Below are 27735 nucleotides of genomic sequence, written 5' to 3' on the forward strand. Positions count from 1 at the left end.
CTGACCTGCTTTGTAGCTAGACTTTATCCTCTGTGTGGTTTTGAGCGTGTGGCTTCTCTGAGAAAGCTGTGTGTTGTCTCCTTGGAAGATACCACTCAGGTCCCCAGAGAGAAGATGGCGCCTCCATCATGCAGATAATCACGTGCTGTGGGGGAGCTATGGGTGTCTTGAAGCCCCTTCGTGTATTGTGAGTGTGGAGCCTCTGGATTCCAAGGTCTTTGGTGGCTTTGAACCTCCCACAGAGGTTCTCAGACCTCAGCTTTGCGCTCCAGTCACCTGGATGGGTGGGGTCAAGCCATGTGCCACCCTGAGCATCACAGCCAAGCAGCTGCAACCCTTGTTGCAAGAGGCTGTGTGCCAGAGGGATGTATGGTGGCCAAGTGAGATGCAGCCTACCTGTCCCGTTCCTGCTCTCTGCAGACTTGATGAGGTGCAGATTCTGGGGTTTTACCCCAGTCTCTGATGTGACCAGCTGAAGCAGGGCCAGAGGCATGGCCAACCAGTCTTCAGGTGAAAAGGTGGGGCCCTATCGGGGAGCCTGCTACGCTCCTACGGCATTGCCGGAGCAAAACAACCCGGTGAAAGAGATGCTGTCACTGTGAGGTTTTGACAATCTGGAGAGCACTCCGTCTTCCGGAGATTTCTATCAGAACAATATTCACAGAACAATTTTGAGGAGAAGAAAAAGGTTTATGTTTTTCTGAGCCTACATCGTGTTATTAAAATAAAGAGGGAAAATAAAAGACAGGAAATGGCTTTTCCCTTTAGGAAGCTTTTTTTTTTTTAATTGATTTCCACATCCCTGTGCACCCTTGTCCCTTTCGTCTTCCTACCTCTGTGAGACAGGCAAGGCAGAGTTAACCAAAGCCCAGAGAGGGCAGTGGCGTGGCCATCTGGCTCCCAAGGGAGACTCAGGGAGGCAGTCCGATGTTCTCAGCTGTTCAGGAGCCTTTGCCAGGAGGTTGCCAGCAGCAGCCTGAGACACGTTTTTCTGAAGAGGAGACAGTCTGGTGACATCACTAAGAGTGAAGCCCCTGGCCTGGTGGACTCCCTTGGCTTGTGTCTCGGGCGTCAGAGAAGCTGTGGAGACACTCCCATTCTGAGCAGATTGTTCTTCTGGGCTGTTCCTGCTCCGCCACTCCTCCCGGCCCCATCCCTCCAAGTCCTAGGGAGGGTATGTCTAACTCTCTTGGCTGAAGGCAATTGGCCTTACACCTGCCAAGTCTACCAGCAAGAACAGGATGCTGGTTAGAAAAGTGTGGGGTCTTTCTGCCCTCAGCACTGACCCTGCACTGACTCACCACCTCCTCATCGAGCTCATTGAGCTCTCCAGAGGCCACCTTGATCACAGCGGGCGGGATCCTTCCCAGCAGTGCATACTCCAGACTCCTTCTCCACAGTGCTCCCTTACCATCCACAAGTCACTGGTCTGTATCAGAGACCGCAGGATGAGGCCCCAGAATCTGTGCTCTACCAAGCCCACAAAGTGAGCAGGGGTGTACAACTGAAGTTTGAAAACCTCTGTTCTGTCTCTGGGGATTTTAAACCACCCCAGATCCTGGCCCTTTTCAATGTTTCCTAAGAGATGGGTAAACTCTTGGGCTGCCAGCTAGGGACAAGTGTCTGGTGCTAGCTAGAGGAAAAGGCCTGCTTGCCTTGTGCTTTCCCAGACTTTAGTGTCTCTCACGGGCTCAGAATGACATGATGTCAGTCAAGGCTGAAGCCGCCCACTCACATGAGAGATAGCCTACACGCTGCTTGGCCGGTAGCGAACACCTCTTTCAGCAGCCGTGATGGCTCTGTCCCTCTAGCGTCCCACACAATGGCCTTAGGGTCGATCCAAAGAGTATGAATGCACACGGATGACAGGAGACAGACTCTGACAACCAAAAACAAAGCAGCGAAACAGCAACGGCAAAGGCCCGCCGAGCCCTGTAAGGGTGGAAGTAAGAGAGAGTATGCCTGGGCTTGCTAAGTAACCGTAAAGCCAGGTGCCCATTGGTGGGAGATGTTCCAGCTGCTGGGAGGTCCAGAGCTCGGAGCTCAAGTGTGCTCAGTCCTCACCCCACAGTCATCCAGGGAGGTCTTGGACACACTAGATGCCTTGTTAGGGCCCCTGCGGTTGGGGATGAGGTTGAGGGTGGGTTTGGAAGCAGCATTTGTGACCAGTCTCTAGGTGGTTCTCCACATTGACCTTTTGAGAAGTGCTGATCCCGGACCCCGGGGGGCAGGCTCCAGATCCTCTTCCGGCGAGTGTTTGGGAATATTTCAGGAGAGGTACAGGCATGCTGGATTCTTGGTTCAGGGATCAAGTTGCTCATTCATTCATCCCTCCCTTCACCCCGGACCTCTGTCATTAGTGAAGGATGAGTGTCAGGTCTTCAGCAATCAGTCGACCTTGTACCTTCTACCTTGAGCCTCCCGTTGAACACGTGGGTTTTCAGGAATTCCCAGTATGAAATCATTTCCAGGGTCATTTAAAGCCATCTGCCTACCTTGCTTAGTTTTCTGTTCTCTGCAGACATGGGGGTCGTGGGCCGGAACTGCACGGAGGATGGCTGGTCAGAGCCCTTCCCCCATTACTTCGATGCTTGTGGTTTTGATGACTATGAGCCAGAGTCTGGGGATCAGGTAAGTCAGATGGTGGGTTAGTTCTGAGGAGCTCGGGGCTCTGGGTAGCACTCACGAGCACCTGCTGTATACTGAGCCTGAGGCGTGGAGGGTAGGACGTTCATTCACCCTGCTCGGGCTCTGTCCCACCAGAAGTCCCCTCAACCCTGGCTACTTTTTCAGGACAATGCCTTCCGTGTAGCCCAGCAATTGAGGGGTTAATGCTGGGCCTAGCTGGGAGTCTCTTCCCCCAATACATTCTGAACCCGTTTAGAATACTGACCCTTTTCAGAGAGGAGCAGGTGTCTGGCCAGGAGTGGAGTGATGGCAAATAGGGGGAGAGGTTGAGCCCACAGGAGGGCAGGCCCTGGTCCGGGACACCGGGTGTGGGTCCTAGGGGGGGGCAGTGGCCGGTTCCAAGTGGAGCATGTCCTGTGCCCTGCTCCAGGATTATTACTACCTGTCGGTGAAGGCCCTCTACACAGTCGGCTACAGCACTTCCCTCGTCACCCTCACCACTGCCATGGTCATCCTGTGCCGCTTCCGGTGAGAGCCCGGTGGTGTTACAACCACCCCTGTCCATCCTGCTCAAAGTGCTTGCCTCCCATGGTTCCCGGAATGCCGCTTGGACGGCAGGGCCCTGTCCCCAGCAGCACAGCAGATGGGGAGGTGGCCTGAGAGAGCAGCTCATGTCTCCAGAACCTCACAGTTGGACAGGATCCCTTCTGGGAATCTCCCTTGCTTGCTTTCATCTCCCTGGTCTAGGTGGAGAGGCTGTAGGGGGGAGATGTCTGGCCAGCAGATGACCAGATGACCAGGGTGGGGAAGGCAGAGGATTATCGAGATGGGAGAAGAGGGTGGTCTGGGAGAGGGACCCCATTAAGACAAGCCACGAGGAGGCCAAGAGCAGCCCCCCCCCCAGCCCCCAGGATGTGAAATGCTATGCAGTTGATGGCCTCCCCATCCTGGTTCACGCAGGAAACTGCACTGCACTCGCAACTTCATCCACATGAACCTGTTCGTGTCCTTCATGCTGAGGGCCATCTCCGTCTTCATCAAAGACTGGATTCTGTATGCCGAGCAGGACAGCAGTCACTGCTTCGTCTCCACTGTAAGTGAGCCAGCAGCCCAGCCGCCCCGGGACTCTGCCCTGCTAGCACCCTACAGGGAAGGTGTCCCTGCAGGTGAAGGCCTCGTCCCAGGTCATGTGGAAGTTCAGGAGTTATGGAGTGGTTACTGTAGCCAGTATATGACTTCACTCCCAGCCAAAACACAGCCAGGCCTGGGGTGGGGTATTTGTACACTGACTGTGTGCAGGTGTATTACTGTGACTGGTGTAATAAAAAGCTGAACGGCCAATAGCTATTCAGGAGGTATTGGCTGGATTTCTGGGGAGAGAAAGGAAGAGGAGGAGGAGGAATCAAGGCACAGAGGAGATACCAAGGAAACATGGAGGGAGTTGGACATACAAAATGAAAGAAAGATTAAAAAGCTATGTGGTGAAACATAGATTAATAAAACCAGGTTAATTTAAATTATAAGAGCTAGTGGGACAAGCCTAAGCTAAGGCCGAGCTTTCATAATTAATAATAAGTCTCTGCACTGTTATTTGTGAACTGGTGGCCCAAAGAAAAAATCAGCTACACAGGCCCTCAGCCTGGACCTTGGGCCAGGAAGGCCACATGAGAATGAGGCTCAGGCAGGGCTTGCCCAGTCCTTTGTTATGTAACCAGTGCTGTGGAAATCCGTGTGCCAGCTGTCCAGGGTCTTTGCAGATGCCTTCCCAAGCACAGATGTGTGAAGGAGGTATATGTAGAGAACTGGCTATATGACAGTATGGGCTGAGAACAGATTGGGCTTGGGGCCTTCACTGGGAGGGCATGTTTTGAGGATCTGTTTGAGAAGAGATTTCCCAGGGCCAAGGTGCGTGTCTCTACCTGTGATGTGTCCAGATCCTCATTTTGTAAGCAGTCTCCTATGGGGACTGCCGGTTGCTTCTCTTCCTACTTACTTGACCTGCAGTGCTGGGTAAGGGGTGAGAGGGTGGGAAAGGGGAGCTGGGAGCTTTAGCCTGTTATCACTTGTCCTTGTACAACAGCATTTTCCTGGCTGGGCAGGTTATCCTGAGTCCTGGGATGCTGTGCATTCTGCCTCCTCCATCCAGGAATGCCCATAATCTTAGGTCCTTGGGATACCTGAGGCTGAGTGTGCCAGTGCTGACAGGCCTCAGGATTTCCCCTTGTTCTGTGGAGCTGGGTTTCAGGGTTTACCTGGGGGCAGGGCAGAGAGCTCAGCTTTCCTCTGGCTGTCCCTGTAGGTGGAATGCAAAGCTGTCATGGTTTTCTTCCACTACTGCGTGGTGTCCAACTACTTCTGGCTGTTCATTGAAGGCCTGTACCTCTTTACACTGCTGGTGGAGACCTTCTTCCCTGAGAGGAGATACTTCTACTGGTACACCATCATTGGCTGGGGTAGGTCACTGGCTGGGTCTGGATGGCTCAGCCTCCTCGTCAGTTGTCTTTGGTCCCAGTTTTAGGAACCATTAGGTAACAGCCCTTGCTAGGCTGTGGGCTACTTGCTAATTCTTAGAACCATCTTTTACTTCCTTCCAGTGGGACCCCATTTGTTAAGGGAGAGCTATACCTAGGCATCATCTTAGGAGACCAGATGGCCTGAAGCTGGGGGAAATGGAAAGTATGAGAAGAAGCTGGAGATGAGGGACAATAGGACCCCCCCAGGAATTTTCCCCCTCCCCTGAGGCTAAGAGTATCCTGGGCAAGTTGGATTTCCTTTTCTTGTTCTCCAGGGACTCCTACTGTGTGTGTGACCGTGTGGGCTGTGCTGAGGCTGTACTTCGATGATGCAGGGTGAGTACAGCTGAGAGTATAGAGTACATTTTCAGGCACCTGGCTTCCCATGAACTCCCCAACATGTTGTTCTGAACAAGACCCAGCCCTGGGAAGCACCTGAGTCCTCACCCCATGTGATCAGTCCTGTCTCAGCCACAGACCAAAGCCTGGCCCCAAGTTCCTCCTCAGCCTTCTCCTCTGTGGTTAGCCTTGTCTTAAGTGACAGTCCAGCAAGAGAATGGGTACATTTCTGAACCCATCTGGTTTGGGACAACTCTGAGCATCTGGTATCCTTTGGAGAGGAGGAAGAATGTCAGAGGTGAGGTTACTCTCCACTCCAAGGAACTGGACCCTGGAACTGAATGGGAGACTTGTCCTTTCCAAAGATCCCACTGTGACCCTGATTCTTGGGCTCCAGTCTCTGCCATGACAGAGGAGCAGAGGGGAAAAAAGCAAGCCTGGGGTGAGGGGTATTCTTCTAGCTAGCCCACCTCTACTTCCAGATTGCCCTGGTCAGGGGTGACAGGGAGAGAAAAATGCAGGCCCCCAGCTAGTCATGTGATGTTCTGCAGGGTCTGTTATGATTTCTCCTCTTTGCCTGTCTGTCTTTTAGCTGCTGGGATATGAATGACAGCACAGCTCTGTGGTGGGTGATCAAAGGCCCCGTGGTTGGCTCTATAATGGTGAGTATCCTTGGAATAAAGAGAGAAGGGAGAGACAGACAAAGAAAATACAGGGAAGGGATAGATAAGCTTTGTCACAGCTGTATTATATGCTGTAACACTGGCGCACACATTATTAAGTTATTCTAGTGTTATTCCATTTTTAATTATTGTGAAAAGTGCTACTAGGAATAATTTCATGCATGATTTTGAGCATGATTTGTTTTTTAAATGAATCTCTAGAGGTGGAATTGCTGGTCAAAAGGGTATACATTTAACATTTCAGATCCTTCACCATTTTGCAAAAATGCTTTAACAAATCACATCCCCTCTGGTGCCTTTGTTCCCCAGATCCTCCCTGTACCTGCAGTACCAGTCATTTGATGGTGCAGAGTCCTGTGGAGGGTGGCACTGTCTTCGGGATGGCACGTCTGTTCTCTGTGTTGTTAGTGGGCTTGGGCACGCACTTCTGAACAGCTTTTTTTTGGTGGCGTGTACTTATTTTGGACATTCCTGTGAACTTCTCTCGTTCAGCCCTCTGGCAGCTTGTCCTTCAGCTCAGTTGAGGAGCAGTGACTTCTCTTTGCCACTTTGTCATGTTCCCAGGCCAGCGTAACTTGCATACATTGGGATCCTCGGGCTTCATCTTTATGATCCCAGCCTTATTTCTTGTTTATGGAGGATTTCCGTCAGCTCAAGCTATACCAACCAATCTCCTCTTAATCGCTTCACAACACGGTTGTGGTTTAGATGTTCAATGTATCTTTCAGAAATGTATTTATTTTTTTTTGTCCTTTTGAAAATGCTATTTATGTTTATATTTTTGACGGCCACACATTTCCCAGTCTCCTTATAGCATCTTATATGCTGGAAAGTTATTTATCACAAACATTTATGCACTGTGGATTGGAGACCTTCACCTGTGTGCCACCCCAGGAGGCTGTGCCTGCTGCGGTGACTGTATGTTTTACCATCGTGTATGTCAATTTCTTATTTGTTCGGTTGAACATTTTTCACACATTCAGTTAGTCAGGTAGACTTTTGAATATCCTCGTTAAGTTGTAAGAAAAGATCTGGTGGAGGTCTGCATTGAATTATGTACCGATTGGAAGGAAAGTTGATTTTCTCCAAGAACACAGCGACATTCCCCGTCTGCCCAGTCTTTCTTGCTCTCATTTGCTTACTCTGAGGCGTCCCCAGCCTGGGCCTTGGTTGAGTCCAGAGATCTTTCCTTCATTGTAGTGTCTGGTGGTGGAGATCTGGTAGATCTGTCCTTCCCTGTAGTATTGGGGCCATAAAGGGAAGTGATCAGTTTTTGTGATTTCTTGACTTTGTTATATTTTCAAATTCTCTTATGAGTTTAATCTCTTTTATTTGCTTCCCATGGGGTTTCTACATAGAAAATTATGCAACCTGTAAATGGAAACAGCTTTTTCCGATCTTTTCCAATATCTGTTCCTTTCATTCCCTGTTTTTATGGAGGACAATGTTTGCTCTAGTTTTTGGCAGTTGACTTGTGTGCAATTAGGCAAGGGTTTCTTTCTGGCTGGCTTCCGTGTGTGTTGTTACGAAGCTGAGCACGGGTATTGCATTTGATCACATGTGCTGAAGAGATCATGCCCTGTGACAGAATAGTATAATACACGAGTCCAATGTTTCTCTAGTTCTAAGGATGTACTTGTGTCTGGCTTTGAGCACGGGTGCTTATGTCTTTGGGATAAATCGTGAGGAATAAGATTCTGGGACAAAGAGTGTGTGCATTTATCATTCACATGGCCATGGACAAGGAGCAAGAGCGCTCACTTCCTGTGCTCCCCATGTCTTTGCTGGTTATTTGTCTACTACTAATTATTTGCCAGTCTCACAGGGATGATGGAGCTTGTTTTATTTATTTATTTATTTATTTATTTATTTATTTATTTATTTATTTATTTATTTATTTAATCTGTCATCATAAAGAATAATAGCACATTTCTTTACGTTCCTAGGATGAAATCTTTGTGGTCATGATCTGCTTACCCTTCTTATGTACCACCAAATTCTGCTTGTTAATGTTGTCCTTAAAGATTTAGGATTGTTCTCCGCGTATCTTATATGTCGGTGTGAGTTTATTTTCTGTTCCTGCCTGGCTTTTGTTTTGTTTTGCCTTTTGAAACAGGGTCTCACTAAGTAACCATGCTCAACTTTTTTTTTTTTGGAGGGAGTCTGTTTCCTTCCCTCATGTGTGTGTGTGGGTGTGTGTGTGTGTGTGTGTGTGGAGAGGTCAGAAGAGATCAATCTCTAGTGTCATTCTTCAGAATTCTCATTTGGATTTTTTCTGAAGGTTTCTCACTGGCTTGGAGTGCAGTCCAGGGTCTGCCCCTGTCTGTCTCTTCAGCCCTCAGATTAAAAGCACATGTGGCTACACCTATCTTTCTTTTCTTTTTTTTTTTTCTTCACCTGAGTTCTAGGGATCACACTTTATCTTTTATCCTCTTGCTTGTAAGATTTTATTGGCTGGGCTACCCCTCTGTACCTGCCCCCCTTTTTTTGTAGTAGAATCTTTGAGATTCGCTCTGAAACAATTACATATCAGGGAAACCGCATTTTCTTTACAAATTCATGAAATTATCTGGGCCTAATGCTTTGTAACGCATATACTTTTGACTCCTTTTACATTTCCTTCTGAACTTATTGCTCTCCTCAGACCCTCCACCTCCTAGGGAGTTGTTCTTGCTCATTCTAATTTCCTGGTTTGGGTCAACCGTCGTCTCTCACGATTCGAAATCCTCTGTTTATCTCTGGTGTTGTCCTCATTCTCACCCCTAGACATTTAATGGTGCTTTCTCCTCAGCAATATTTGCTGAGTTAATTCGGGCATTAATTAGACAGCAGCAGAAGCAGAGACAAGCACGGCAGAGCAGGAGTGTGCTTTCTTGTGCTAATTGATCTGTGAAACAAAGAAGAGAGCAAGCAGGGTCCTTCCTGATCAAGGCTCCTATGGCTTCCAGTCTCTTTCTCTCGACTCTACCTGCAGAGCATACCCTCTGGTATATGTCAGCTTTAAGACGATCACTCTCCTGCCTTCGGATGCTTGGTTGTTCTCGGAGCGGTTGTTGTTTTGAAATAGAATCGTGTTGTTCTTTTCTTCTGGGCGACTTTGGCGCTGGCCCAGAGATGTCGCCGCCGTGCGTGCCGGCTTCTTGTTGTGCCTCCTTTGCATTTATTTGCAGCTCTTCCTCCTCTTTCTCAGCACACACGCAGCTTCCCACTGTGTTTGGAAAGCAGCTGTCCCTGATGGCACACGCTGCTGCTATTGCTGTTCCCAGGCAGTCCTCTAATTAGGAATGCCGCCGCCGCCCTGGCTGCTTCTCCGTATTCCAAGACTCTGGACTTGAACTTTCTCTCCCCATCCCTACCCCACCTCTATCTCTCTATCTCTGAGACAGGGGCTTGCTATATCTCCCAGGCTGCCCTGGAATGCATGATCTTCCTGCTTTGGCCTTGCAAGTGCTGGGATTACAGGCCCGCAGCAACCCCACCATCTGCTGAGCTTGGGGGTCACCTGTACAGTCACCTCCTCAGCTGTGCTTTTCCAACATCCTATTTTCCAAAACCCTAGCCTTCTTTCCTCTTCCTCTTGCAGACAGTGCTCGCCTCTGGCTTACCCACCGCACCCCCCCCCCCCCCCGTGCTCTCTATGTCCAGGTTTTTGCATAGAATTATTTGTCTTCTATCTTTTCCTTCATTCGAATGACTCCGTGGGAGACTTAGAAGTCTGCAAGGAAACTTGCCCGCCTGGGAGAGGGTCCTGTTGGGGACTACCAGGCTGGACAAAGATTCGAGTTTGCCTTTCCTTCCCTCCTCAGGTTAACTTTGTGCTTTTCATCGGCATCATCATCATCCTTGTGCAGAAGCTGCAGTCTCCAGACATGGGAGGCAATGAGTCCAGCATCTACTTGTAAGTATGTTATGTGGCTATGTGGATGCCACAGCCATTTCCGACCACATGGCCTGCACTTGGGGTCACAGGCAGGACAAAGCTTGAACTTTGCTGGCAGGTTGACCTAGCATGGGTGTTTGCAAGATTCCTTCCTCCTTAAAGTGCCTGTGAACTACAACTGCCCTCCCAGGCTTCAACCAACCCAGAGTTCCTCAGCGACATGGGTGCTGCATGGAAAAAGGGAGAGAGAGAGAGAGAAAGAGAGAGAAAGAGACTGACAGAGCCTCTGTGGTGGCAGGAAAATCAGTGGAGAACTCTAGAGTCCCTCGGGGAGCTAGGGTCTAGGTTGTTTAGAAGTTGGCTTTCCTTTGGGGATGCTGGTTCTGTGGGAAGATGAGCCCTTTGGAGGCCACACCCTCTCATCCACTATGCAGAAGCTGCTAAGTGCCTGGCAGTCAGCAGGGGGACCTTCTCCTGGGTCACGCTCTGCATGGGGATTCTCCTTCCCCCTCCTTCCCTCAGAAGAGCTCTGTCCACCTCTGTGTCTGTCTGACCTTCTGCCTCAGCGCCCTTTGTCCTCAGCAGAGGAGCATCAGCTCTGTGATTGCCACTGAGTGCAAGGCTTTGGCTACGCTTACAGACATTCGAGTTCTGAGAAGTAGTTTTGTAGTCACTGATTGCCCTAAAATCACATGACCACCTCAATCCCAGCCCCTTCCCGTTCTGAAATTGGACAGAGCTCCTGTTGACTCCCCCTTTGGGCTCAGGAATGGAGTGTGGGGTGTGAAGATACTTCTAATGCTAAAGAGAAAGGTCACGGGCTCTGTGAGGCTGATTGGAAGGGCATAGTAGCAGCCCAGGGTAGATGAGGGCAGCCACGGGACTCTCACAGCATCACCGGGGTCTTTGTGACAAACCCAGCCTGAGGCTCACAACCTTGATGGCTTCTCTGAGAAAAACGAGGGGGGGGTAGAGAGAGTGAAGCAGAAGGGTTCTACCAACCGTTCTCCTAGGGAGAAAAGGAATGCTGCAAAGGGACTGAGTTCCAGACCCGCTTCAAGGCTCCTTCGGGGGAGATGGAGACCACTCATTTCCCTGTGTCGGTGGTTAGCACAGGGTCTTTATTATTATATACGACGCGTTCTCTGCCTCGGCGATAATTACGTACCATTGAACAAGGACACCTTTGTGATCATTTTACTGTCCCCCCCCAATGCTTGTTTCATGTTTTTGCCATGTTTTATTTATTTATTTAAGCAACCCGTTACTTGTCTATCTTTTCATGTTTTGCCAGCTGTTTATTTATGTATTTATTTATTTGCTGCTTTGTAACAGCCCTTCCTTGTCTGTGTCTGTGATGCAATAGGAAGTTATTGATACAGGCCTTGACCTATGGACAGGGCAGCAGCTCTGTTGCTTTTTGCCCTGCACTGGAGAGAGAACCTTGTCTCAGAGTCACAAAACAGCCCCCTTCTCCCCTTCTGCCACCTTCCTGTGCAGTGTAGGAAGCCAAAGTCGTGCCTCTATGCCCAGCCTCAGTTTCTCTTGCTTGCCTTGCGGACTGGCTCCCTTACTGACTGTCACCTCTTGTTACTGGAAAAGCTAATTTAGTCTCAATCTCTCCTGAGCACTGTCAACTTTGCTCAGTCTCCTCCCCTTCCTGGTAGAATCTGTGTCTTCTTCTGAGGCCTCTGGGCCATTTTCTTTGGGCTGAATGAGAAGATCCTTCCAGCTTCTCCTTACTTTGCCTATGCAGACACACACACACACACACACACACACACACACACACACACACACACACACACACACACACAGGGGCTCGGGCTCAGTAAACAAGGATGCTCTGGGAACCCTGATCACATGTTTGCCATATCAAATGCCCTGCTCCAGACAATAGCAACTGCCCCTGGCCTGATGGGAAAGAACACTGGGCCTTCCTAATGTATAGATGAGAACCACTTGTAATTAGCACATGGTTTATATTAATATTCGGAAGTTAATCCAGAACTTGGAAGAAGCAGCTAGTTGGTTTACTTTCTTAGTGTAAAAACAGCACTTTACAGGCTTGACCAGTGCTATTTGATAGAAACAAACAAAAGAAACAACAACAACAACAACAAAAATACAACAAAACCCAATGCTATGGTAGTCTCAAGTCGCAAAGATTACAAACTCAATCTGTAAGGCTGACAAGGGATTAGCTTGATCCCATTGAATTCAGCTATGTGTCTGAGTGTTCGCAGGGTCAACAAAGCTTCTGAGAGCTGCAGAGGATGTAAAAATGCTTGCATGCATTTGATACTCACAGGCACAGCTGAGCAAGCTGGGCAAGCTATCCCTAACTAACTAGAAGCCCCTTTTACAGTGAGGACACCAGTGTTCCATAAAGTTTGGTGAATGCAGCAGGAAAAGGAGCTAGGCTGTGGTGACAGTGCAGGCAGTGGGCACCAGAGCCGGCTTGTGTCATCCTTCCTGATCCCAGGGAATCCACAGATTGTAAATGATAAGGTTAAGCCAGTGTGTAAAATAAAAGGCTTCCTGAATGAAGATCCCTGGTAGGCTCCGGACGTCCCTCTCCACCCCCCATATAAAAGTACTCCATTCCCAGGGCTTTCGAGAAGCTGGCTATAAGGGGAGGTGCCTGCACTAGGGAGGAGGGAGAATCTGGGGTGGGCAGGGCATGGTGGGAGATTCCAGGGCTGTGCCTGGGACTCCAGATGTGTGTGTATTTTGCTGTAAAGCCCCTTCTGGTCTGCCCACAACAGCTCTCTGGTTTTTTCCTCTGTTTCCAGAACAAATTTAAGACTGAAAGTCCCCAAGAAAGCCTGAGAGGACCCCCTGCCTGTGCCCTCAGAGCAGCATTCACCCCCTTTCCTGTAGGTTGGTTCCAGCTGTGCAGATGCTAAGGGTTTGTCCACTGTCAACCAAGGTGCTCTTGGCTCAGCCTTGAAGGACCTGCCTGCCGGATGTGGGGCTCCACGGAGGGCAGGGGAGCCTGGCCCTGCATTAGGGTCAGCAGGGGCTCAGGTTAGGGTTGTGCAAGCATTCAGCCCTGGCCTTGGCAGGGTTGGCTTGTTTTGGCCTGAAACCTGAGTTTCTGCTAGGCACAGCCCCCTGACTCTGGAGGGTGGAAGAGAAGGAGGTTTTCTGGAAGACACAGACTGAGCAAGGAATGGCTCAGTCCAGCCGTGATGTGGCCTGGCTTCATTCTTAGTGCCCATGACTGGCTCTACTCTTGGAGGTGGGCATTGGAAGCTATCACTTAGGTCTGAGGTGGGGAGGGAAAACCTATGTGCCCTCCCCCCACATCCCCTCAGAGATTCCTCCACCACCTCCCGGGACAGGCTTTGTGTGGGCAGGCAGCCCTTCCATCAGGATGTTCAGCCAAGGGCTTGACATACAGGTATGGCCTTCCAGTCCCTGCAGCCCATAACCCTCACCCTGTCAATGAGTATCTGCCCCCAGAGTTCTATCAGGGGTGGTTTAGGGAAACCGTTACCCTGAGAAACCCAGGAAAAGAAAGCCACCCAATAAGTCAGTGGCCACAAAGCCTTGAGCCCGGGTGTGGATGCTTTCTGGGATCCCGGGCTTATTCTGCCTCCTTGTTGGAGGAGGAAGTGGTGATGAGCCACACTTGTGGCAGGGCTGCTATTTCTGGGGAGTGCTTCCTGGGGACTGGGCAGTGTTCTGAAGGTGCAGGTGAGCTTAGCGTCAGGAGACCATCACAGTCTATAGACTGCCAGTAGTACATGGATTCCTAGGCTCGGAGGTGGAGACAACAGGAGTGCTCTCTGCACAGGGCATGGATAGCTGTCTGTCTAGTATCCCATTGGATGTTTCCTGGGGCTTCAGTCCGGCCAGCCCCTCACACAAAAGGCACTGTAAAAACCTTGTGCCAGATCCCTGGGATAGACGTGAGAGCTGAGACCCTGAAATAGCCCTGACCTTCTTACAGATGAAGAGAAGCCATGTCAGAGCTGGACCTGGAAGCCACGCCTACCCTGACTTGCAGAGGGGGTTCTGCACCAGCCACTGGCCAAATCCCCACAAGTCAACTCCCACTGACCACCAGAGGTCCTCTGATCCAGGGAAGCCCCCCACCCCCACCCCAGCACACTTCTCTGAGTCTCCTGTGCTTCCGTGAATTCGGGGAGGCCCTCTAAGTTGGCCTGGGTGTATCTCTAGATGAAACTGTTCTCCCCTCTTGCCTAGTTATCCTGGGAGGCCTCCACCCTGCCTTTCTCACTCTCTGGGTCAGCTCTCCTGTCACTGCAGGGCCTGTTGCCTTTCATTGAGTCTGTTTGCAGGCCACTGCAGGCCAGGGGCAGGGATTTGGGAGAGGGCCTCTGGATAGTCTCCCCTGAGAGCCCTCTGGATGTCACCTTGACCTTGTTGCTCCTGGATTTGACCTCCTGCCCTCATCAGGGCGACCCATCCCAGCAAACATGTCACTAAATTGTCCTTTGGCTATTTTCCAGATTTTTTTTTAAAGGAAAATCAGAGGAGTCTATGTTTACTGTAAAGTGTTGTGGATCCCCAAAAGGGAGGAATATGGGACAGTGTTGGGGGGAAAAAAAGGAGAGGTCTTCAGGGAGAAAGGCTAAAGCTTAGAACTCAAGGGTACAGAAATCGAGCAATGGCTGTGTGGATGTGCAGTGTCTTAGACTGGCCCTGTCTGCTTTGGCCAGGGTTGGGGGTTATTAGCCACTTGGTCTGGGCAAAGGAGAGGACCAGGAAAACAGCTGCTGTTCCTGTGGACCCAGAGCTCCTTATTCTCCTCATTTGTATCACCCTCTCTTTCTCCATACACACACAATCCAGTCCCTTGTCATTTACCAAGTACACACAAGAACTTTCTCAGGAATACCTTGCAACAGGGCTTCTCCAGCATCTCCCCCCGTCCCCCCCAAAAAAAAGGCTGAGGTTGAAGTGCAGCTCCTGGGCTGTCAGCTCAGTAGGCCAGAGTGGCACCATAGTTTGTTACTGATATGTAACAGTACCAGTGGCAGTCAGGTACTGTTCCTGCCACTGGTCTGGGGATCCCTTGAGGAGCAAAGCATCAAATGACACTTATAAAACAGGCCTACAGCACCTACCTCATAGGTGATGCAAAATAAAAGATGCCATTTATTGAATGAGTACCACAGGCCTGGAGAAGAACAGCCCAGGCCTCATCTGGATGTATGCAATACATGTTCTTGCCTCAGCCGAGTAGCGTGTCTCCAGGCTCTGGCTGCCTTTAGATCCACTCCCAGCTGGAGTCCGAAAGCAGGTCATTGAATGTTAAGGACCTGATTGTTCTGCATACTCGTCTTCATTGGCATCTAATCCACACCTGATTAATGCATTCAATCGCCACTAGGAGGCGCCCCAGAGCCCTCCACAGGGAGGTAACTTGTTATCCAAGGTGGCATGGACTCTTGATCTCTGGTAGGGAAACTAGTGTCCCTGGCTTACACCAGCTCAAGCGTGAGCAGGACCAGAAAGCATCAGCAGAGGCAGGGGTGCAGCGAGATGCCTCTGTGACTGAGGCCAGCAGGGTGCACAGGCAGCCTGGCCTGGGTGCTGCCTCCTCAAGGCATCCGTTTCCTCAGGCTTTTGCCCTTTAGCCCCTGCCCATATACCTGGACGGAGCAGCCTAGCTTAGTGCTCTCCTGAGGAGATCCTCGAATGTCCTCTTTTTATGTCCAGCGTGCTCACCACGAGCCGTATGTGACTATTAAGTTCTGATTACAGTGACTAGAATGCTGAGATAGAGTTTTCATTCAATTGGATTTCAATTCATTTTAATTCGAATACCATCTAGGGTAGTGGCTACCTTAGTAGGTAAATACAGGTCTAGACTAATGAACAGTCCATTATGCCTGTCCTGCCTCTACTCTCCTGTGTGTCCTTACTCTGAGAGAAGGTGGGGGTGGGGGAAGAAGAGCTGGTCAGAACACCCATGGTAAGCTTTGCTAACAAGTCCAGAACTCGATCTCCTCATGCCAGCCGTGTGTGAGGTCCACAGCATGAGTCTCCAGTTGTTCATCTCACTGGGTGACCTTGGCAAAGCTGTGCTCTAAGCCTGGGGCTGATAACGGAGATGGCCTCTGGCTCCCTGTCTGATTCCCAGCTCCAGCTTCATCTCCTGAACACACCTGCCTTTTAACCTTTTAAGACTACTTGCCTACTAGTGGCGCCAGTGCGTGTGCGAGTGCGTGTGCGTGTGCATGTGTGTGTGTGTGTGTGTGTGTGTGTGTGTGTGTGTGTGTGTGCACGCGCGTGCGCGCGCGCATGTAAGCTCTGTAACTATACACATATACTTATGGACATACATTCCTTTGTCCAGAGCTGAGTGTGTTTTAGTCCTTAGCATCCTCATTCTCCTCCGGGTGGCTTCCTTAGCTTGTCTCTATTCCCCCATTCTCTGCCCTCCCTGTGCCCTGTGAATTAAGTCCTCCCGAGTCCCACTGCAGTTTCTTCATTGCCCAATGCCCCCAGCTCACAGAAGTGCTAATCTTGTCACACCCAGCAGCTGCGTGCAGAAATGCTACTGCAAGCCACAGCAGCGGGCTCAGCAGCACTCTTGCAAGATGTCAGAACTATCCGCCATTACTCTGTAAGTGTGTGTGGCCGTGGCTGTGGCCGGGTGTCCTGGAGGGGTGGGGGATGCATGCTGCTGTCGCTGCCACCGCCTTGCGCTTGTGTTCTGTCAGGCTGGAGGAGTGTGGAGAGCCACCCCGAGCCTCCCAGCCTACCCTGTGTCCCGGCTGTTGCATGCTGACGTGTGTCTTGTGAGTTCTTGGCAATCTCGTGGGTGGGGCTGGAGGGCATGTGGGGTATTGGAGCTGCGGCATTGCGGGGACATCTTGACCTGGTGGCTACAACTGTTGTCTGCCTCACTCCACGATCGGCAGTCCGTGGCTGCTGACAGAAGTGTGCCCTTCCTCAGAGCCTCACGTCTCTGGGCTCTAGTCTCGGCAGTGGCCGAACTGTAGGCACTCAGAGCTGGGATGAGTTCACTATGGGCTGAGCACGTTGTGTGCTGCTTGGCTGAGTTCAGTCTCCACAAGGACCCTGTCTGGTGGCTTCTCTCACTGTCTGTCCATTTGATAGACAAGGAAACTAGAGCATGACAAGGTGGAGGAAGTCACATGACTGGCAAGGGCAAGGACCGGAACCTAGAGCATCCTAAGAATCACACCCTAGGTCACAGAGTGGGAGGTGTGGCCTTCCTGGCAACCCACTGATAGTTTGGGTGGCTCTATTCACTAGTTCTTCTTGGGGTTGTAGGACTCTTCTTCCTATTGATAGTTTTTTTTTTGGGATAGGAGGACAGAAGTAGAGGCTGTGTCACTGGGTCTCTGGGTTAATCACAGTTCAAGGCTTATAGCTTGTCTGGGAATTCCCATTCCCAGACAGTCAGCTCAGACATCTACAAGTCCCCCACTCTGGGTCCCTCTCATCTGTCACCACTGCCCTGTCTGCCAAGGACCTCTAAGGTGTTCTGAGTCCCTGCTTCAGAGCTGTGGGGGCTGGGGAGGTGGATACTGTTCTTGGGCCCCACCCAGGGAAACCCTCTATTCAGATCCACATCTGCCCTGTGGCTGGGAAGGGTCTGGCCCCGTTCCTCAAAGTCAGTTTCTCAGTTTCGTAGAATTGTCCTGTGAACAGTGGTGAGGCTTAGCATCGTGGTTCTCAGGGTCCTTTTTACTTGGCTGGAGTAAGAACCTGGAATGGGTCCACTGTAGAGGGCAAGCTGGAGGAGGAAAGCAGGGCCCTAGCCTGCCCAGGACCCAACAGGACCCCCAGATCTGCCATGCATGTGCTTTTGTAAGCCCATCTCCCAGCTCATTCTGTCTCCAGACACACCCTGCTGCTTTCTGGTGCCAGATCCTGGGCACCGAGAGGCAAGTGGGACCTGGTGCCCAGGAGATGTTGGGTTTTAAGGACTCTAGCTTGTATGCCTGGGCAGCCCTGCTGCTCTCCCACAGAACAGGCATTGCCAGTGTTGACTGCGTGCCTGAAGGTGCTTGCTGTGAGACCTAACAGATAAAAGAGGGGCCCTCTTCAGGGTCACTAAGATGAAAACAGACTGGTAGGAATCCATGTGGGCTCACTGCAGGGACTCACTCAGGTCCCATTGGCCCTGTCCTGGTTTAGGGACCTTCAGTGACTATAGAAGAAGCTGCCTTCGAGCAAGGGGGCACCGTGAGCCCCACAATTGTGGGCTTCCTCCTCACTGGGCTGAACCTTCTCCCAAAGATCTCCTCAAGCTTCTGTTTCTCTCTCCTTCTCCCCCGTCCTCTCCCTCTCCCCCCCTCCTCCTTCTCATCTCCCTTCTCATAGAAGCTAGGACACGAAGGGCCTTGTTCAGAACCTAGGGATTTATTTGGCTTTTCTAGAAAGCTGGAGTCCAACGTTCAGCGGAATGCTTTTTTTTTTTCCAGAAGGACTGGGAGGGGGAGAGGTGGGGCACATGGTAGAATTGCTCCCAGTCAAATGGTCACCCTTATATTTACTGTCCACTTCTGAGGGCTAAGCTGTGACTGGATAGGGCGAGGCCAATGGTCCCAGGGGGGCTGGATACAGCTGAGGGGAAAACATCTGCAGAGGAGAGCTGGGCTCTTTGGGGAGGCTCACAGGGGGCCAGTGTCCTGGGATGGGTAGAGATGGGGCCCACTCCGGGAAGCCCCTGTGATAATTTACTCCCTCCAAAGCAGCCCACGTGTGCCTGTTGTTCTCACTGTGGACCTCTTCTGTCCCTGTACTAACAGGGCCCCACCCTACTCTTGGCTCTATTGCAAGAGCTAAAAGCGGGAGAGGAGCCCAGGAGGTGTGGTGGGATCCATCTTCAGGGCAGACCTCATCCTTTGACTCAGTTCTGGGGCAGGTAGAATTTCTGCTCAGCCAGCAGGTCTTTGCTTGAGACCCTCCCAAGTTCCTCTACGGTCCGTCTAGGACCCTCCCTCCTGGTTGTCAGCCTGACCCCCCCCCCCCCCCCCCGATGTCCCTAGCTATCCCTAGACTCAGAAAAGCCCTATCTCCATGGGTCTTTGGGCAGCTGTTTTTGAGGTCACATAGCTCCTTCTGAGCCAGGACAGGCATGCTTTGGCTCAAGACTTTGGAATCCTATCCTGATTTTACACGTGATTCAAGGGGACCCCTATAAAGGATACATTTTCAGTGGCTCTGTAGGATACTGACTTAAGTGCCCAGCAGACTGGGGAAGCCTCCTTACAACATCCTAGGAATCCTGAGCTCTAGTTGGCTCCCTCATTCCCAAGCCCCTTGCACCAGGAAAGGATGCTAAGTGGGTCTGTGAGGAGGGGGCACTGGGGGCTAACCAGGGCTGGTGACAGGCCCTCTGCCCTCCCTGCTCCCAAGCCCTGCAGCCTCCTGAACAGAATTTTGCTTTCTTCTGACAGACGGCTGGCTCGCTCCACCTTGCTGCTCATCCCACTGTTTGGAATCCACTACACAGTATTCGCCTTCTCCCCAGAGAATGTCAGCAAGAGGGAACGACTAGTGTTTGAGCTCGGGCTGGGCTCCTTCCAGGTAGGCAATGGTGCATGCAGAGCACATAGCTCATTGGAAGCTAAACCCTGACCTCTGACCTGCTGCCAGCTCTGTAACCCTATGAACCTTGACTTTAGTGTTTGTCTCTGACATGAGTGCTAGAGCACACATCCTCTATGGTCCTTTCTACTGCTCTAAGATGCAATAAAGCCTGGCTGTCACTGTGCCTGGGGACCCTGACCCAGGTCCCCCTGAGTGACTTGAGATGAAAGCGCTCTAGAAAGCCCAGGAGATGGGATGACTTTAAGACCCTTATACTGTGTCCACATCCTAACTTCAGCCATGCATCCAGCCACATGAGGACTGGAGTTCTGTCTTATCCACCTTGAGTCCCTGGCACAGGGGACCCCAGTCTAGGGCCTGACACAGAGAACTGAATGGGGCTGGAGGTACCTGGACACTCTTTAAATGAATGGGTATCAGGACAAAAGAGGAACAGAGCAAGTGTATAGTATAGGCAGGAGTGAGTAGGTGGCTATAAGGAAGCGCATGCATCACAGCCAGGAAGTGAACGAAGGCACTAATGGTGGTGGGTTGGAAGCGGGGAGGGCATCTCTCCCTAAGCTACCCGTTTAAACTGGCATTTGAGTTTGATGGTCAGAAAATGAATGCTCTGTGCAACTGACTTGACTTTTGATTCAAAGCCCCTTTCTCCGATTCACATTCTTACTCTGGTAAGGCTGGGAGCATGGTAGATAAAAGTTCTGACCCTGGAATTACAGCCCTTGGCTCCCATCTTTATGTTTTTTGGCATATTCCAGCCATCATTCCTCTGACATTTTCAAATGACAGCCCAGGGCACTGAGGTCCTACAGACCTGGTGTTCAGCATTCAGGAAAAGCTTGCTTTGTTTGGTCTAGAAGAACTAAATTCATTCTCTGCCAAGCACTCACCACACATGGTTTGCTTTGCTGTGTACAGAAGCGGCTTGCCAAGAGAGGGCAGAGCAGGGGGTAGTGATGGATAAAGATCATATGGGTCTGTTCTAAAGGAATCCTGCTCTCAGGAGCCTGAGGACTAGGAGCAGAGCCCAGAGAACATTCTGGCTTCCTTTAGAAGGGCAAGTGGCTTCCCTAGGAAATGGGATGAAGATAGTCTTCAGTGATGGGAAGGATTTGGTCCAGTGAGTGTGAGATCCAAGATGAGATGTCTGTCCGTGGGGACGGGTCTATCAGCCATCTGGCTTCGTGGAAGTGCCTGTCTTAGGGAGCAGGACGTGTTCCACGTTACCATAGAGTTTTGCGCAGGTGTGCCCTGTCTAGACTGATGTTTTTCTTGTTTCTGGTGTCTTTTCCACTACCACTCCTGTGTCAGAGGAAACCCCTTGTTGGTGGGCTTACAGTGGTTTGTGTTCTCTTCCCAGGGCTTTGTGGTGGCCGTACTCTACTGCTTCCTGAACGGGGAGGTAAGACACGGTCTTTGCACCTTTCTCAGCAGTGAAGGCGGGGGTTGGTGGGGAGAGACTGGGGGCAGATTCTTCAGATGGGATCTTCCAGGTCCCCAGTACTGAGGATAGGTTGACATAGGTGCCAGTGTGACGTGGTACCAACATCTCCTGGAATCCCCCCACCGGTTCCAGAATCACTCCAACTCTGCAACCAAGGCCAAAAACGAAGACAGAGTGGAGTGCAGTTGGTGACGGCATCATGTCTGCTGAGAGCACAATTCCAGGGCACATTCTTTCCAAAAGACATGCCTTAGTGAGCAGGAGTTAGTACCTATAGGTCATCAGGATATGATGGGCAGAGCTGCCGAGCCCCAGCAAGACAGCCTCACCATCCCTGCTAGCACAGAGCCTATGAGAATCTGAAAGAAACCCTGAGAAGAAACCTGGAGCCTTCCTGAGGTGTTTCATTCCCAGAGCTACCATTTGGGGCTCCTTTTCTGGTCTACTGGGGTAATGTTCTGGAGCAGAGCCCAGGATAGAGGTGCCAGGGAAGGGGTGGGCACTGGCTATGTGGGATGAGTTTGCAAGTGGAGTGAGGTCTTAGTGAAAAGATCTTGGCCTCAGCAGGCTCTCCCTCTTGTTTGCATCTAAGACTCAAGTCGATTAAGCCTCCATGATCAGAAGGTCAGTGTAGATCAGATCATAACAGATCACGAGATCCCAGAGAGGGCCTTGCTTAAAGATCCTAGGAGAGCCAGAGGTGGGAGCATGGGCAGCTTGTCAGAAGTCTGCCAGGGGAGTGGAGGAACGAAGTGGAGAAAGTGGAGATGGGAGCATCTTCTAGTCGTGCAGCTTGTATACTGCATCCAGGGGCCTGGCTGAAGCGCCATATGGAGGCTTATGTTTTCTTGGCACGGCCACCATTTACTATATGCAGAGCTACAGGGGGTTTGCCAAGAGGCATGGACTATTTTCTAACTCTCTGTCTCAGAAATCTTCTCACCTTGGAAGTGTTCAAAGCTGTGGATGTCTAGGACTTAACCAGAGATGCTGATATCACCATTCATGGGCTTTGGGCATCTGGGATATTTCAAGTTATTTGAGTAAATCTCATATGCATCCCACAGTGGTCCACAAGGGTGATGATCTTTATTTGATCTATTTGCTTCAAGGGGTTGCTAGGAGAGCGCGCTTGACAGTTCCAAAGGACTGGTCGTTGAAAGGCCCAGACAACAGGAAGCTGCCTGAGGGCTTTGCCAAGACAGACTAGGACAAAGCTGCAGGCTACAGCTGGGGAGTGGGAGATGATGGGTGGAGAGTCACCATGGCAGCTGGGAAAGTGCCAGGCCGGGGCAGAGAAGATGCTCACTGGGAAGTCACATCCATGTTGCTCATTGCAGGTACAGGCAGAGATTAAGAGAAAATGGCGGAGCTGGAAGGTGAACCGTTACTTCACGATGGACTTCAAGCACCGGCACCCGTCCCTGGCCAGCAGTGGAGTGAATGGAGGGACCCAACTGTCCATTCTGAGCAAGAGCAGCTCCCAGCTCCGCATGTCCAGCCTCCCGGCTGACAACTTGGCCACCTGAGCCCTATCTCCCTTCCGCACAGGCCGGGGCTGCAGGCCGGCGCCTGCGCATGTTTGTGCCTCTCCCCTCTCCTTGGGCAGGCCCTGGGTAGGAAGCTGGGCTCCTCCCCAAGGGTGAAGAGAGAGATAGGGTGTAGGCTGATATCGCACCTCTTGTTTGGGTCCCACCTACTGTGGTCCATTTGAGCCCAATGTGACATGTAAATACACCTCAAATTTGGAAAGTTGCCCCCTATCTCCCCCAGTCCATGCCCTTGCTCACCTCTGCCAGGTTCCAGCTTGACCTACTGTGTCAAGGCCAGCCTCAGTGATGGCCTGATCCCGGGTGCAAGGCCTTCTGAGCTGAGGCTGAAACATGCCTGCTTTGGAGAGGCTGGGGTAGTGCCCACCCCAGAAGTCTTTCACTAAATTGACTTTGGATGTGGGCCTTTCTTAGCCTGTACCAAGTCCTGCAGTTGGCCAGGGATGCAGCTTAGTGGCCAGAGCATCCTTTGGAGTGGGTCAACCTGAGGCTCTTTTTGCTTACCTGACATCTAGGTTGTCCAGGTACTCAGCTCCTGGATGATGGGAGGGTTACAGGGCTCTTTCAAAGACTTAAGTTGGGGTGAGGGTCAGGGAAGGTTCTGGTGCTTTTCATTTGATGTAAGAGCTGAGAGGCAGAAATGCAGATGCATTTGGGAAGAAGATGGGATAGCTGAAGATCTTATGTCCTTGACTGTGCCCTGACTGAAGACTTGATCACGTGATAACTTCATTTCTACCCTCCTTGCCCACAATGGATGGTCTGAAGAAGCCTTTCTCCAGCCATGACACCCACAGAGAGCCCCTAGCTCTCCCCTGTCAATTTCCCCTGAAGTCAAAGCCATGTCTAGAATGAACCAGCCACCTTACAGTGATATCAGTGGGTTCTGAAGCAACTTTCAATGTCCATGAGCCAAGTCCTGGGTCCAGGGCTCCCCACAGCCCCACCTCTCCTGATGACAGAGAACTGTAGATGCTGCCCCCGGCCTGGACTCAATGACTAAACTCAGTGGTTTAGTGGTCTGCAAGACTTCCTCCATGTGCCCTTGGCATTTGAATCACTGGTGGGCCTCGTAGAGTGTTTGGAGGGGATGCTGTGTCTGTCATGCGCATGAGCAGACGTGACTGATGGAGGAGTGGTAGCTCCCTAGTGCCCATCCCGGCTCTCCAGCTGTACATTGCACAGCCATAACCTACGACTTTAAAACAAGGCCGCATCCAGATTTGGGAAGAGAGAAGGGAAAAAAGTAGTGCCACGGGGGCCACGTGGCCCAGCTCTTTCCACGTTGATGCTTGTTTTTGTCCCTGTCCCTGTGGACTTGTTCATGACTGTGCTCTGGATTGCATGGGGAGGGTGGGAAGCTGCCTTGCTTGCTGTTGTATTAAGTAGAAGGAGCTCTGGGAGATTCGAAACAGTGAGCCTGGAAGAGCCGTTAGGCTGGAGAAGGTTCTAGTTGATAAGGTGTTAGAGACCAGCTCTGCGTTCTTGACCAGTGAATTCAGTTTTTTGGGTCTTTGGCAAAGCCAGAAGGGGAAAGCACCTCCTCCTTGCTCCTTCCCAGGAACATTGAGTGGCTTGGACCAGCCACTGGGTGTACATTGGCCCTTTACCCCACACCTTATTCCCCCTCCTATCCCCTCCCCTGTTCTGAGAACCAGGTTATCAGCCAAACAAGAATCAGTTGATCACCTTGCACTTTGGACACTACTAGGGAGCCCAAGCTATTTAGAAGAAGCCATGGTTCAGGATTCCCATCGGCTCAGACTGAAGGGGTGTGCATGCACGTGTGTGCACGCATGTGCATGTGTGTGGTGAGGGGAATGACGTTCTGTGTATTTTCCCATTTGGATACCACAGTGCAAGTTTCTAGAGCAGAGGGAGGCTCAGGCCATGGTCATTTGACTGGGACCTCAGATATGATGTGCTAGCTAGCCTTTTAGGCCTGGCAGAGACAGGTAGCCTGTGGCACCCTCCATCCAAGGTGCGGCCCCTGGGCTATGAACCCCATCCCATTCGCTTGTCATCACCCCCACCCATGGGTCTGCTTCACTGTGGAAGAAGAAACTGTGACTGTCTAGTTGCATCACTGCAAAACAGCAAAAAACAGGTCAACCCTGAGCCCTCACTGCTTCCTGAGCCCTGGGCCTGCGTCCTCCTGCAAGTTCCAGTTCCTCTTGCCTGTTTTTCTGTCTGAAGGGTTTCTATTATTGTTGTTATTATTACTACTATTTTTGCTAGTCTTGTGAGCAGATGTAGCTGAAGGATTCTGCATGTTCCAGGAGGGGCTGGCTCTCGGGCCACAGGCAGTGAAGGGACAGCGCAAGGCTGGGTAACGCCCCTCCCCTTTGACCCTCTTACATCTATAGCGCAAGCAATAAGACTTACTGATTTGTGTGTACCCCCCAGTTTACCTCTGGGGTTCTATCTAAACACCAACCATCTTCCCTTGGAATGGGCCCCAGGCAAGGCTTGCAGTATTACAGCCTGGACCCAGAGAAGGGGAACAAATGATTAAGAAATCCCATCTGGTGGATAAAAAGGGCTTCATGGACTTAGAAATCTTGAGGCAGGAGCAGAGCGGATCCAAGGGGCACCCGGTCTGTGGAGGATAATTCCCGGGAAGTGGGGTCTTGCTCTATGAAACCCCGAAGGCCAAATCTCACAGACCACATAGTTTAGGGGGTAGGGCATCCTTGTCTTGTCCTGTTTGCTGTCACAACTGTCCAGCTACAGGGGGAGCAGGAAGGATCCGAAAAGGGTCTAGTCCTCATAAAGTGGGATTCTAGAGCAGGAATGCTTAGGCTGTCAGCAAGTCAGAGGGCTTTGGAGGTGTTGCAGCTTTGAGACTGGCATCCACCAATGCTCAAGATCTGACTTCCACCTCGGTGTGCAGCGATGAGGTCCTCCTTGATGGCTCAGGAGCCCTAGTGAGTCCTTTCCTAACCCCATCTTCCCTGAACTGACTTCTCTGGGGACAGGGATGGGGAGCTTGATCAGGGCCCAGTGGTGGAAATAACCTGACACCTGCCGCCCAGCACCAGGGCCTCCTCTGTTTGGCCTGTACCCTCTCTTCCTTGGAAGGAAAGCTGTGAGAGACTTTTAATGCCTTGTGTGCCCTCTGCCCCCTGCAAAGAGAAGGCAGCAAGTACTGTGACCCTGCCAATTCCACTTGAGCCGACGGAGCCTGGAAGCCAGCTGGAAGAGCCTTGAGCAGGAAGCCTGGGACTTGGGGGTCCTCAGCTTTGCTGATCACCCGCTGTTTGACCTTGATTCATCCTTATAAGGGGAAACTCAAAGACTATTAGAGCTGGGATTGATTTGGAGATCTGAAGGGTAAAACCTTCCCCATGGTCTCCTGAGGAAACAGGTGGGCCAAGCATGTTTTTGAATGAGAATGTAGCCCGGCCAGTATTGCACAGCCCTGCATGTGAGTCAGATGTAACACTCCAAGCAGTGGTAGAGTACACTGTCCCTTTTGCAGGAGGGGCTGCACCTGCAGAAAGTCCAGGAGTCCACGATACAATACAGGAGAAGCAATGGAGTTGGCCCGGTATAAGGATGCTTGCTAGCAAACTTAGCCCTCTCCATCTGTTCTGGGACTCCATGCTTACTTAGTCTCAACCCCCTAATCTGCAATGGTGTGGCTATGGTTACATCATCATCTGCGCCCCCCCCCCCCCCCAGCTAGGGATGAAGTGGAAGTGAAGTGCTCCCTGTCAGTTTACAAGCTCTGAAAAAAAACCACAGCTATGTGCTCATTCTTAGGGTAAAGACCCCCCAAAAGGTATCCCTTGCAATCAGTCTACTGCTTTGAGCCCTCCTGGGTTAACCATCACCCCGTTTGTAAAACCACCAGCACTGGGGGGGGGGGAGGCCACGGGGCTCTGGTGGACATTGAATTCCAGCTTTATCTTCTTCACGTTGTTCTGTTTGCTTTGAAGGTGAGGCTCGGGAGAGCTCTAGGGGTGCAGCGAGCACCTCTGTGCCATCTGCCTAGAAATCCTTCAAGGCTAAGGGATGTTCCTCAAGTGGGCCAAATGCCCATTCTTTCCCCTCTCCTTGAACTCTGGGTCCTGTGGTGTGTCTGTACTCAGCCATGTGTGTTTTGTCTGCTGTCTGTCTTCTGAGGCTTTGCGTCTTTCAGGGCTGGAGTGGTTCAGCCCTTGGTACTCCAGACGTGGCTCCAGGCCCACTCCTGCGAGCTGGACGCGTCTGGGTTTAATTTCCCACAATAAAGATAAATCCCACGGACCTCACTGCTACCGCTGCCTCCATTAACGCTGTGCTCACACCTTATCTGGGATTTTAAGGATGTCAAACTGCTGTAGATGATTCAATAAATGTCTTATCATTTTTCTTGGTGTCTGTAAATTGCTGAAAGTGGTGGGTAAGGAAGAGTCAGGAAGGGAGAGGACTCCCCCCAGATCTGATTATCCCAGAGTAGTGTAGTCTGCAAGGCCTCATGGCCTTTTGGATTCTAGAAGTGAGGGGTGAGAATGGGATTGAGTTAGCTAAAGATGAAGGAGGAAAAGAAAGAAACCCTGGCCTTCAAAGGACATCCCTGTGATGTGAGTGGAGCTGGGTTTACTTGGATGTCTGAAAACGGAAATGGCTTAGCCTAAAGTCTTTGATGCCTCATGACCTTTATGTAGTTTGGTGGGAGCAGCCCCCGGATTCTGAAAGCTCACCTTCAGGGAATGTTTCAGCTCAGCCCAGGTGTGCCCTTGGCTGTGAGTGTCCCACCCACAACATTCCTGGAGAGTCAGAGCCACCAACCCCTGCCACAGCAGGTAACGGATTCTAAGAAGCTCTCATTTCCCTAAGGGCCTATTGATTGTTGTGACTCTCCTGCTCACTGCGTTAGTCATATTTTAATTGCCAGCAACAGAAAGTCAGAAAAAGAGTCATAGAATTCTCTCAGGGTGAAGAAACAGTAAGAGTTACCTGAAGCTACGTGTCATGCCACGAAAGTGATGCCCAGGCTTTTGTCACAGTAGCTGCCACCATCCCAGTGATGAGTCTTTTATGCTGGGGTCTTGACATTGCGTTTGTCACTGCCTCTGAAGGCCATGGCTTGAGACATTTCACTGGCAAAGCATCCCACATGTAGCATTCTCTCTTTGGTTGTACA

At 51.1% G+C, this 27735-nt stretch overlaps 1 protein-coding gene across 4 annotated transcripts in view; it reads left to right on the forward strand.

The window, feature by feature from the left end:
• Adcyap1r1 (ADCYAP receptor type I) overlaps nucleotides 1–26960 on the forward strand; it is a 108659-nt gene extending 81699 nt beyond the window's left edge. For 2 of the 4 annotated variants that reach the window (XM_016005448.3, XM_006986905.4), the window contains exons 7-17: nucleotides 2522–2631; nucleotides 3059–3156; nucleotides 3589–3721; nucleotides 4928–5081; nucleotides 5417–5477; nucleotides 6073–6142; nucleotides 9970–10061; nucleotides 16561–16647; nucleotides 19457–19586; nucleotides 20971–21012; nucleotides 22395–26960. In XM_016005448.3, the coding sequence (XP_015860934.1) occupies nucleotides 2522–2631; nucleotides 3059–3156; nucleotides 3589–3721; nucleotides 4928–5081; nucleotides 5417–5477; nucleotides 6073–6142; nucleotides 9970–10061; nucleotides 16561–16647; nucleotides 19457–19586; nucleotides 20971–21012; nucleotides 22395–22583 (1166 nt within the window). In that variant the 3' untranslated portion in view covers nucleotides 22584–26960. The remainder of the gene's footprint in view (nucleotides 1–2521; nucleotides 2632–3058; nucleotides 3157–3588; nucleotides 3722–4927; nucleotides 5082–5416; nucleotides 5478–6072; nucleotides 6143–9969; nucleotides 10062–16560; nucleotides 16648–19456; nucleotides 19587–20970; nucleotides 21013–22394) is intronic. The other 2 variants (XM_006986906.4, XM_006986907.4) reach the window with 2 other exon arrangements.
• Nucleotides 26961–27735: the final 775 nt, after the last annotated feature.

This window comes from Peromyscus maniculatus, chromosome 3 (genome assembly GCF_049852395.1).
Source record: "Peromyscus maniculatus bairdii isolate BWxNUB_F1_BW_parent chromosome 3, HU_Pman_BW_mat_3.1, whole genome shotgun sequence".
Classification (NCBI taxonomy): domain Eukaryota; kingdom Metazoa; phylum Chordata; class Mammalia; order Rodentia; family Cricetidae; genus Peromyscus; species Peromyscus maniculatus.